We start from the raw sequence: 13,187 nt of genomic DNA on the forward strand, positions 1-13,187 counted from the left end.
TTATTTTTAACCAATAAAAACCATTTTTTGAATATTTTAACATTAAAAATGGTTTTGTATGGAAATAAAATTAAATGTAATAAATTATTATTTGAAAAATATTAAAATAATGTTGTAACTGTCAGTGTTCGAGTGGGCGTGTCCACTTGTGTCACCAGGGACACAGCCAAAATGTCGTGTCCCTGTGACATAGCTCATCCTTGTCATTCTCTAGTCGTGGTGAGATCTGCATGAAACTTCTCTAGTAGGTTCCCTTTACCTTATAGGCAATCAATGAGGCAAACAGATAAATGAATAATGGCTGTTCACCATTGCTAAGTGCAATAAAAATCCATATTGAATTATGAAAAAAGATAATAGACATAAAACTGCAAAGCGTTTCATGAACCTTGCAAATATCACAGCAAAGATGAATACCATTTTATGGCTTATATCAACAAGTTCAGATGAACTGCAAATTTCAAAATTCTCACTGATCGCATAAATTATGCTCATTGATTGATTCCTCGTACAATTCATAGCATAATTCATGGTACGATCCTGTCAGTCCAAAATTCTCATGTCTAATCAGTAGCGCAGTAAGAATCTGCATGAGACGATTCTTTTATGCACCTTCTCGTGCTTTCATGTATGCGAAAAGAGAGAAAATTTATCTTATTACTTGAGCACAGGTACTACAAACCAGTTAGTATACTAGTACTGAAAATCAAGCTATACAAGGACAAACTGCCATTCAGTGACAGTTATGTAAAATGGAAGAGTAAAAAAAAAAACCTAATCACAACCTAAACGAAAAAATGAGAGCGTGAACACAGAAGGCTTACAACAGTTCAAACCTCTTTTGTACAATTCATAGAAAGTATGATGGTCAGGCTGTATGACAGAAGGCTTTCTAGAGGAGACCATCACCACCAAGGTCCACCGCACAGGGTTGGCCCTCTTGATGATGCTACCACAGCATCCATCTCAAACAGCAAAGGAACCTATTTCTGATTAGAAACTGCCACTGCTTCGCAATTGGAAACTTTTCAAAGGTTACAATCATGCACGCTTCACAGCCACCATCCTTCCATTTTGCTTGCTGCTGTTGGCAGAACGCTGTGACCAAGATGAAGGCTTGAAGGACCCAGCCAACATAGTTGATGCTGCTGCTGCCTTTATTTTGCGCCTTTTTGACTCCAACTCTAACCATCTCTTTCCAGAATCAGATGCCAATGATTCAGGAAAAATAGGGGCAGCCTTGATTGCAGCACGCTTCTCCCTTCTATTCACATCAAACTTTGAGGCAAATTTCACACGAGATGCTGTCTCATCATCTTCTTTAGATGCAGGAAGCAACCTTATCCCCAAACCCATCTTCCGTGCAGTAGCATCTTCTTCAGCAACCCGCTTCTTTTGATTCTAGATAAACATACATAACATAAATTAATCTGAAGTAGAGTAACATCAGCAATGAGAAAAGCTTGAAATCAGTAACATACTCTCATTTGAGCACGAAGAGCCCGGTTGAGAGCAAAGTCATTGGAGTGTCTGACATCTGAAACACGTTGAAGGCGCACCAATAGGGGCTCGGCCTCTTTCTTCTTCTGCAAATCTTCTTCCTGGTGCTCAAGGCGATAAAACGGATCTGAAAGTTTTCCTTTTTCTGCAAGATCGACACAATCAGGTCAGGTACTGCCTTGAGAATATGCTAGAAATTTTTTACCAAAAATCACAAGAAAATAAACCATCCTTCATCAGCAGGAAGGGCAAGTGTTTCTGCATCCTCGACATCAAAGTCTTCAGTCTTTCTTTCGGCTCCACTTATGATAACATATTCACAGTTTTTGGGGTCGGTCTGTATAACAATCTCTTGTTTGCAACATGCTGACTTCATAGAGAATCTCCATATCTGAACAAAATGAAACATTTAAAACACTGATCAGACTTTTCTTTTGATAATAACACTGATCAGAGTTGAGAATTTGTTAAACTAGGTTCTTAATTCAGCTCTATCAAACATCTATAAAGTGCCAAAATAAACATTACTAATGGGCTAAATGTGCAACATCTGAGTGACCATGCAATACTAGGCAGTCAGACAAATACTGAATCTGAAGTTATAAACACAGACGATAAACTAATAATGCAAATCTTCTCTGGAGACCTAAGAAGCATGTCCAATTCCCAGAGTCCCCACAGCTTGATGGCTGAAAGCAATATTGTACAGAACTAAAAAGAACATTTCAAATTATTTATTTTCAGATATTTGCATACTTTAAAGAATCTATTTCTTCTCTACATAGACAAGATGCTGCCCTCAGTGGCACTCAGGTCTCTTGGCTATGATACACCAGAAGCATGCACGAACCAACATTGCTGTACAGAATTCAACAAGATGATAAAAATTGATCGTGACACAATAAACATATTGTGCCCCACAAGCTTGCACATAATAACAAGGATTCCCATGCTTCCAGACATGCAAAAATCAATGAAAAAAGGGTCAAATTTCCTTCAGGATGCACACAAATAGACAAAACACTAGAGGGCTCATCAAGGTTTGCACAAGTATATTAGTTCAATCATGAATCTTGAAGATCAAATACAGGAAAACCGTGAATTTTAAAAAGTGTACATGAAAAGGTTTCAGCATGTCCACGATCAGTCTAAAATTTGGAATCACAAATTTCAAGGTCAGTATCTGTATCAATGAAATGGACTTATTGCTTTAAGATAATACACAACATAGACTTCATCTGAAGTAATAATTCCAACCCACCCATAATAACTAGTTTCTGGATTCGGATTCGGGTTTTGTCAAGTCAAGAAAATGAAATCCCAAACTCAGATTCATGTTATTTAAGGAGACATTTTTCTCAACAAAATTACATATAAAATACTTGGATCAAGCCAGGACAGGTCAGAGATCCAACAAAATCATAACCCAAACCCGGCCAGCATATTACTCGGGTCAAGTTCAGGTTGACCTGGTTAATATTTGAGTCTGCTCTTTTTTATGCCCATAACCATGTAATCAGGTTTGGTCGGGTCCAGTATTCGGTACAAACCCGACACATTGAGAGCCCTAATTCCAAGAAACCTTTTGATTCTCTCTAGTCACATGCATATATATATATATATATATATATATATATATATATATATATATATATATATATATATATATATATATATATTCAAGAGCTGATTATATAGGCCTTTATATGAGACAGCTGCCGTTACCTACAAATGCCTCCTTTTTTTTTGTTTTTTGGTTGTTTTTCATGAAACTAACATTATAGATGTGATCTACATATTTCAATTAGTGGGAACCGTTTCTCGAATTGTCCGATTAAGACAAGTAGACAGGATTTTATAAGGCTTCAAAAATCAACAGCCTACTATGGGTGATACTTTCCCAGGTCATAAGAATCATGTTTTTCCATTGAAAAAACATAATCCAAATGCTGGTTCCCACTATTTTGAGAATGTGGAATTCATCCACAAGGTTGGATTGGACCAAAACAATCTGCAGATCGAGATCCAGAGGTGTTTGTAAGTAACGGTGCTATTACTAAAACATTATATATATATATATATATATATATATATATTAGGACCAAAACAACCTGCTGATGGGAAAAGTGGTAGCTACCTACCACTTTTTTTAGCCTACCGCCAGCCCACCACCAGTGAATAGGTGTTTCCTGGTTTTTTTTGGCAAATCTGACCCTGCAGATGTATTCGGAATGGTTGTTTTGTAAATATTTAGTTCATGTTTTTGCAATAAAAAATCTGATTTTTTAAGCATTTAATATTTACAAAATTGTAGACCATTGATTTTTAAATCTTATAAAAGCCTACTTGCTTGTCGGAATCGGACGATCCAAGAGCCGATTCCTATAAAATCAAGCATTTAAATCACATCTGTATGGTCAGATTTTAAAATAAAATAGAAAAACCCCTTCAAAAACACGGTAGGCTGGTGGTAGGCAGCTACCGCCTACTCATACATAGATATATATCAAATATGCACACATGTAGTGATAAAAAAGGAAAAACTACACCCTCAAATACTAAAACTTGTATGTTCCATACATGCTTTTATCACTAAAAGAATTTTCCCGTTGTTGCCAGGTAATGGTGATTAACAACAGCACTTTTTTATCAGGTTTAACATGGGTTTCTCATTCTAATTGCAACTTCCTATACCTATCAATCCCGCACAACCTCCAGTTTTCTGTTCAAAAGGAGAAATCAGTAAAAGTATTATGCATTTGGTATAGATGAACTATCAAGCTGATTATCAAGCACAGTTGTTGGTAAATCTGTGCACATACATGAAATAGACATAAATGTATATGTAGGGATACATGTGAACTCAATAGATGAAATGTATGTTATTATTACAAACCTTATCAATTTTCTTATATAGATAAATGATGAATGCATTTTGCAGCCATTTCATGTGATTTTTAATAAACCACAAACATCAAGCCTAGATGCGGATGGGCATAGTACAAGCACAGGTCATTCAAGGAAATGAAAGCCCATTCCAGAGAACGCAGAATTATGTTTTTGTGAATGTACATAAAATACAAGATCAGTATTCAAAGAAGGTGGAAAAGGATGCTCTTAGGCTATGTCACAGGGATTCGGCCAGCAGGGTGCCACACCTGCATCGACGCAATGCGACTCAGGTGCGGGTGCGGGTGAGGGTGTGGTACCCAGTGCGGTCAAGCCAACCCTGGGTGTGGTCAACACACCCAGGGTCATAACAGTCTGGACTCAAAAAAAATCCCGATGAAACGGGGTGGGGCGGGGGATTAGGGCAAAAAATCCCCCCCCCCCAATCCTCTCCAACCCAGCCCATCTCCTCCGGTGACTGCAAGTATGTCTCTCCTTCAATCTCTCTCTCCCCCGTCTCTCTTGCTCTTCTCGGCTAAACCTCCGCCTCTCTCTCTCCCCTCTGTGTATTTCTCTCTCCCCCCAACCTCCTCCTCTTCTTCCTAAGGCATGCCGGAACGGGGTGGCTGAGATTAGCCTCTTGTTTAGTGCAACTTTGTTGGTTATGCCCAATATAGTGTATTTGTTCTTGTGATATCAATATTCATGCCTGTTGTTTCCTTGATATATCTTAAAGCTATGTCCAACCAAATATCCACTGTTATTCCATATGAGAAGCCTGTTAATTTAGTGACGAACCACCTATTCTGGAAACTGTAAGATATGCACGATTATCACATGAGAATATTGCTGTTACTGATCATTATTGGTTGTTGCCATGTATTCCTAATCCAATCATGCTTTGTTATGTCATAACTTTTGTTGCCTTAATCACATCTAGTTGGTTTCATGTCACACACCCAGTCTCTAGGGAATGTCAGATAGCAATTTACTGTTGTTAGCAGTCTTGGACTATCCTTGCCAAAGATACCCAAGCAGGTATTACGGTTAAGGACTCCAGACAGGAGGCTAAGGTTAACCTAGATTGGGGTTCTATACAAAGTGACCTAAGCTCTTTCAAAACCAGTCTACAGAAGCCTAAAATGCCTCTTAGGTTTGGTCCATTCTGCTACATCCTTGTGTAGTTGAACTTATCTCAGAAGAGGATGGGCCATCAGGAATGTCTGGCACATTTGTAACCTCAAGTTCAGTAATAGGGGTTCAAATATGATAGATTGACTAATTACAGTTACGTTATCCTTACCGAAGGGGTCTTGGGTTGGATCCTAAACGGGGCTATAACCCAGCTTGACTATATTACAAAAAAAAGGGTTTGATAAAGCCTTTATTTTGGTGGTTAAGATTGTGTATGCTTGTATTCTCAATGTTATTTGAATGCTAAAAAAATTGCCTTTGCGAAAGCCTCTACCTTCTTTAGTGGAATTTAAAAAGCATGAAATATATATATATATATATATATATATATATATATATATATATATATATATATATATACATATATACCCTCCCGCACCCAAGTTTTTTTAAAGTGTCGCATCGCCGCACCCGCACCTATGTGACATAGCTCTTAGGTATTAGGAGAGCATGTGTTTTCTCATCTTTTTATTTGGGACTTGGGTATTGTATGTTGAACAAAACTTTAAGGAAATAAATCAACTATAAAACCCCCAAATGAAATATATTATAATTTTATCCATGTCACAGAGCATATGATCTTTTCAACCAGTCGCAAATATCAATATTTTCAATTTATTGTGATTTTTTCATGAGAAAATCATTAACTGATGTTTATATTTAAAATGTGATATGCTAAATATATTGCTAGAACAAAATCTAATGGGATTTTGTCGCAAGGATAAGAGTATATTCAAAATTGTTATTAGAATTTATATGTAAAGGGGAAAATTATAATACTCTCTGTGTGTGTGTATGGGCACGTGCATCATGTCTGATGCACCTCTTCCTCTCTCCCTCTCTCTTATCTTCCTCATTCTTTCTTTTCTAGCAAGCCAGAAAATTGAAGGTTTATTAATTATTGAGGAGAAAGTTGAAAATTCTTTTTTTACATTTTTTATTTTTTTGAAAACACCAAGATTTTCCCTATATTTCCCCATATTTTGCCATTTTTTTACAACCTCCTGAGATTTTCACCTTCAGGAACAAGATTTGCGACTAAATATTTGAAAAGTGAAATTTATGTCAATTCACATGGTCTTAATAAGTCTTATCAGATAATGTCAAGAGGAAAAAGAAGAAACATTATCAATCGACAGGGTACACTGTGTATCAGAACTACTAAAGAGAGCAAAAACTATCTAAGATTAGATACAAACCTTGGTAGAATAATAATTTCCAGTTTGTTTTTTCTCTGCATTGAAACGTACACCCTTTGCTATCATAGAATGGCAACCACCACACCAGACATTGAAGGGCATCTCGAACCTAAAAGCATAATTGCAGATGTTAGAACAAGTGCCAAGGTGCACAAGAATAATTACATGGATGCATACATTGCATAGACATGGCCACAAACTGTATATGCGTAATAAAACATTGAACAATAAAAACAAAAGACAAACTATAAGTACAATATGAAAGACTTGCTCTTGCAATCAACCATTAATCTGATTCATTCACCCCATCACAAATATGACACAAACCAACCAAGATATGTTTGGCACATGAATATAAAAGAAGTTATGACAAATCTTGTGTTCATGAAGATAGAAGGCCCAATGGTTCTTCTCAAGGCTTAATCACAATAGGTTGACCTAGTGACTACCCTTAGCTAATCCATATCAGTCCCCTGACTGATGAACCTGGAGCAGGCTGGCCTGATTCAAATATAACTAGCTCTCATCTGCTCGTGTAAGTTTAGTTTATGTTACATAGACAAGGATATGAATGTTGAGGATGGACAAAGGTAGTCAGGTACAGAGTGCTGAACATGTTGACAGCAGACCAATGTTGTCTCTATCGCAGTGTATCGTACGATACGCTATGCTACGTATCGTAATTTTTAACAAAAGCAATACGATACACACTTGTATCGCGGTATGAGTGTGTATTGTATCCGTATCATACGATACAAGGTGTATCGTACAATATTGTGTCAACGCACTTTAAAAAAGGTTAAATCGTAATTTTTTTTATACCTCTTGAGGGCCGATTCCCTCATTTGTGTAGAGGCCATTAGAGGGATATTCGCGGATCCTAGGAGTCGTGGGTGTGATCTGGGGGCCGATCCGCGCGCAAGGAAGAGGACTTTTGCGGTTTGCTCAAGAGTGCATTTTCACTCAAGGAAGTGAGATAAGGTAAAAATTTTCGTTCTTTGTTTCGTTTGTATATGATTGAAGTTGGATGGTAAGCTCTTTTCTTTTTTTATGTTTTTAGAATATATTACTTTACTTTTAGATTTTTTACCCTTAATCTCATTTTTTATGCCCTTAGAACTCAAAATTTGTCCTTTAAGTGTACTATTGAGTATTGTTTTACATCTTTGTAGTGATTAGATTTAGTAATCCGTGCTCTAGGAGGTCGATTGAGGGTGAAAGTCTTAGAAGATGCCTCGCAAATAGGGGTGTCAATGGGTCTGATTTACCCGAATCCAAACTAAACCAAACTCTATAGAGTCCGAGTCAAAGTTGTCACTTGGGAGCGAGAAGCGAGGAACTTCCAAAATTTTAGGAAGCGGGAAGCGAGGGATGACTTTGAAGCGACCCAGGAATCGTCTAGGATGCAAGAAGAGAAGTGACCTAAGAAGCAAGGGGGAAGCAAAAAAAGAGAATAAAGAAAGAAAAAGAAAAATAAAAACACAAAAAATTTGAAAAAAGAAGGGAAAGTGAGAGGGAAGCGAGCTTCCCCTAAATGGGAAGCACATTTTCCGTAAATTGGGAAGTGTGCTTTCCCTAAATGGGAAGCGTGCTTCTTAAATTTTTTTGGGGCTTCACAATGCATTTCGAAAGCGCCACATTTCATGCTTTCAAAACACGCTTCGAGGAAGCACGCTTCCCCATGTCCTATGGCGCTTCTGGTAACCTTGGTTCGAGTATGGTAACAAATAAGAAAACTCAATTAAGACCTGGGTCCAGACCCGAAGGTCCGATTAATACATGGACTCAGGTATAGTTTGTGAAATTTTATACCAGACCCAGGTCGGAACCGAGTTTCGATTAAGATCAGCAATTTTTTATGTTAAAATGATAAAAAAATTATTATTTTACCGGGTATGCTCTAGGTTCATATAGTTCTTATCAGGTCTGGGTATGGTTTCTCTTATAGTAGACCCAATTAGACACAAGTTTGGACCCGATACCATACTCAAAAATCTGGTCCAAGTCAAGTTTCACCTGGGTTCGAACTAAACCCGATCCGTTGACATCCCTACTCTCAAAGGATCCTGCATTGAAATATCGTACAACAGTTGACTTGGAGATGTGTTTGCAAGGAATAGTGAAGTGTAACCTTTGTGGTTATGTAATGCATGGAGGATTATATAGATTTAAATGTCATGTTGTGGAGCATATAAACTTCACCGCGAAATTATGTACACATAGCATTCCTACTAATATTCATGTTGAGCTTCTTACTGGTCTTATAGAAGATGATAAAAGAAAAACACGAGTAAATGTAACATTTGCAGGAGAGAAATTGCCAGAGGTGGTCCCTAATTTAAAAAATGAAAAATGACTCATCATCTCAAGCCATGATGAAATAAACAAAGAAAATAATTGAGTTAAACTTTAACACTGACGATGACTTTTATTATATGTTTCTGAAATCTAGCTTTATGCCTTTCCCCTTAGTATAACATTTTGTAACTAAAAAATGTAACTTTAACTTTTTCAATGAGTTATGAAAACTTTTTAGCTTTTGAATGTATCATTATTTTGTCTTAACCGATTGTATTTGTGGTGATTAGATGTGTGGTTGTTGCACAACCAAATGCATGGTTGTTTAATGTTTATGAACATGTCTATGTTTAGCTAATCTTATTACATAAATAAATTCTATTCTTGTATTATATGGTTTTTTTTGTTTTTTAGATTTTTTAGATTTTTAAAGAACTTTTTAGTGAAATTTATGATTTTCTACTACACGATACATATCTTATTTTGGCCCCGACCGATACAGGTTACAATACGATACGTATAATCTTGCAGCAAACACAAATGCACATGCACACATGCTCAGAAGAGAGAGAGAGAGAGAGAGAGAGAGAGATTCTTGCACTTCAATCTACAAAGAGAGAAGCATGCTTGAACATGGAACCCATAAAGAGAGAGCAAAGGCATATTTGAACATTGAACTATATAAAGGAGGGTGTAAAAATAGTGGTGTAGTATATAAAACTCAAAGTCAATACAAGCTACTCTTTATTTTATATATCTTTCTTGCAAAACAGGGTAGACATGACAAAAACTATTCACTTCGTAACATTTTTTCAAAAAGACATGATACTTCAAAGGATATTTGAAAAAAATTAAAATTTGTTTTGACCATATCGTTATGTAATGAAAAAATTTACTCACACCTCCTTACCCAAATGCGGTCTGTCATCTTTATTCGTTTTTTTACTTCAAATAAGCTACATTTAATATTCTAAAAAAAGCATGTTCCTTATCCTGCACTTTTCCTGTTCTTTATCCAAACAATTCTATCAACAGTGCTTAAGTACGATTTATTATTTTTTTTCTGTAGCTAAAAGATTCTAAATGGCATGTTTCCTAAATTCTAAATGGCATGTTTATAATTATAATTGTTATTATATTGAAAATCCTGATTATGTAATTAATCTGACAAGCCCAAAACTAGGCCCCCGTTCCATAATGGCTGATTTAGGAACAAATACTTAATACAAGGTAGTTATTAGTTGATGAAAGATACTCAGATTTGCTTGTTCAGAAAATATCGAACTATATTATTCTTGAATGCTTTTGACCCACCTGGCGGACTGAGTATTGAACTGAGATAGAACCAAGTCACAAGTGCTTAGGTTACCGAGCCATGATTCTTCTAGACAATGCATTTCTTGACTGAACTAGAAATCAGCTCAATAACTGCTGGTTGCAACAGAAGAACACTAGTAGGGCTGTTACCTAATGTTAGCATTCAAATGGTTCATTATTTGGGATATTTCTTTGAGGAGATGGCATAAGTCTCTAAGGATTAAAATATGACATCCGTTTTATTAGTAACATCATTCTTGAACATGATTTCAATGCCTACAAAAAGGAAGCCCACTAAACATATCACACTAAATCCAAATCCAAATAATAAAGTCACTCTCTTTTATCGGTAATGGTATGTGGTATAACCAGAAACAAAAATGGAGCTCCCTAAAGTGATATCAAGACCGGGTCCACATGAAAATTCTAAAATTAATCATACATCACATAACAAATATCCAAATTAGATCCTAGTCTTCAGCAAGCACCTATTGGATCTACAAACCTTCAATCGTAAAATCTGATTCAACAGAAATACAATAGAAATTGCATACCTTATGATCAGGATTCCCTGGTCTATTTTCCGGGCTCTCTCCCGTAAAGCATGTTGCCCATGAAACTTGTTCAAAGAACCCTGGAAAATAAAAAGAAAAAAATGGTAAAAACGAAAATGTTAGAATGCAGGGTCCAACACTAAGTTATTCGACAGTCACACTGATTTCAAATGGTGAATATATAAAATAAAGTATACAATACCTTCTGAGGGGTCCATTCGGGAGGATAATAAAAGTTGTCCGCTCTAGCAGCTGCAAGTGATGACTGGAACCGACAGACAGATGGAAAAACAGAATCAGAACAACCGAGATGAATGCAAAATAGAAGCACAAATGCATGTGACAACAAAAAATAGAAAAAATGAATCTGGGCCTGGATGACCAGGCCAGAGTCTGCCAAAAAATCAATGCTAATCGCCAAGTGATCCAGAAAAATCTCCAAGCAAATCCCATTAATATGTGCAACAACCCTTTCAAAGGGCAAATCAATTCCAAAACCAAAAAGCACATCGGAATTGCCTAATTATGATAGCAGTAATGTGTTTCGAACACAATGAATTGGCCAAAATTAAACTTCCAAATATATAAAAAAGATACAAAAAGAAACCAGATAACAAGTGGTAAAGAAAGACAAAAAACTGGGAATCGAAGAATACATAATAAACCTTAAAATCTCCAGAAAATCACGTGATTGCGATTCCAAATCGTGAAATTGTGGCAAGTAAAACACAGAATTTGCAAAACCAATAAAGAACGACCAACATTAGTAACCCTAATCGTTCATAACCAGGAACTCCAACCACGGAAAAAGCAAAAAAAGGACCGAAAACATACGAAACCATAACCCTCTGCTATCCGATCCACGAAAAACTTTAATCAACAAACCCAAGGATCCCCAATGTTTCCCAACACTAATTCTCTGCAATCCTAATCTTCCAACGCATATGGTAGCACATTCAAGAAAAACATAACCTAACCTCTTAATCCCTTATTTTTAGTGAAACCCTAACCCTAATGCTTGAACCAAAAAAGAAGAAAGGCAAATCTCATCAAAGAATTCAATCGCAAAACTCTTCCAAGGTAATTAACACTGTCTTACCATCTTCGATGTTCACCGTATCAGTACGACGAAGGCAATCGTCAGAGAGATCGAGATCGATCGATCGATCAAAGAGAGAGAGACTTTCCCGCAAAATCTCGTCAACACGAGTACTCCCTTTAAATATAGGGATGTAAATGAATCGGGTTAGATCGGACCTTCGATTCGAATATGACGCCTTATTCTTGAACGTGGATCCTAAAATAACAATCTAATACTTGGCCAAAGGCCGGCCAGTTTTGACCAAGTCAGGTGCAATAACATTGCACACTTTAGTGTGCCGCTACATCTAATCTGTCCTTATTTTCTCTTAAGCCCACAGCTGACAGGCTGTACCGTAGAGATGGAGGTTTGTCAAGTGCAGCGGCACACTCAAAATGTGCAATCTATCTGTCCTTATTTTCTCTTAAGCCCACAGCTGATAGGCTGTACACCAGAGATGGAGGTCTCTCAAGTGCAGTGGCACACTCAAGATGCCACTGCACTTTGAGTGTCGTGCTACCTGACCGCCTTTCATCTTGAGATGCTGCCCGTCAACAGTAGGATCCAACAAAAGATGGAGGGAAGACCAGGTGCAGCGGCATGCTAAAGTGTGCAATGTGATTTCTCCTGATCTGCCATCAAGGTAAGCTTAGTTTTTAAAAGAAAATGAATCTTTAACAGCAGAATAAGCTTGCTATATCTTTTATTGAATAGGAAATAAATAAAATACAAGTTGATTTGAAGTAAAAAAATAAAAATAACTGTGTAACAATTATCAAGTGGTTAAATAGGTTTGACAAGATAATGATAACTTTCATTTATCTTATGGCATGCATAATTGCATCATAAATGCACAACTGCATGGTAAATGCGATAAGGATAAACATGCCTTCATTGTACACAGTAACAAACATTTTAATACTCTCCCTCAAGTTGGGCTTCTCGAATCAATCATACCCAACTTGCTCCGTAGTGTTTGAAATAGATCTCGACCCAAAGATTTGGTGAACAAGTCTGAAATTTGATTTGTCGAGAATATAAACTGGGTTTGAACCTCCCTGCTTTGGACTTTGTCACGTATAACATGGCATTCGATTTCTATATGTTTGGTTCTCTCATAAAATATAAGTTTGGCAGCTATATATAGGATTGCTT

General features: G+C 36.7%; 1 protein-coding gene across 1 annotated transcript; it reads right to left on the reverse strand.

Annotated features, from left to right (window-relative positions):
- Positions 1 to 634: 634 nt before the first annotated feature.
- On the reverse strand, positions 635 to 12,204 carry LOC149832113 (uncharacterized). The gene is made up of 7 exons (XM_090012356.1): positions 12,051 to 12,204; positions 11,154 to 11,216; positions 10,952 to 11,031; positions 6,783 to 6,891; positions 1,732 to 1,891; positions 1,482 to 1,645; positions 635 to 1,401 (listed from the first exon to the last, which is right to left on the reverse strand). The coding sequence occupies exons 1-7, from the start codon at positions 12,051 to 12,053 to the stop codon at positions 1,042 to 1,044; spliced, it is 939 nt and encodes a 312-aa protein (XP_089868482.1). The 5' UTR covers positions 12,054 to 12,204; the 3' UTR covers positions 635 to 1,041.
- Positions 12,205 to 13,187: the final 983 nt, after the last annotated feature.

This window comes from Nuphar pumila, chromosome 7 (genome assembly GCF_984573655.1).
Source record: "Nuphar pumila chromosome 7, dmNupPumi1.hap1.1, whole genome shotgun sequence".
NCBI lineage: Eukaryota > Viridiplantae > Streptophyta > Magnoliopsida > Nymphaeales > Nymphaeaceae > Nuphar > Nuphar pumila.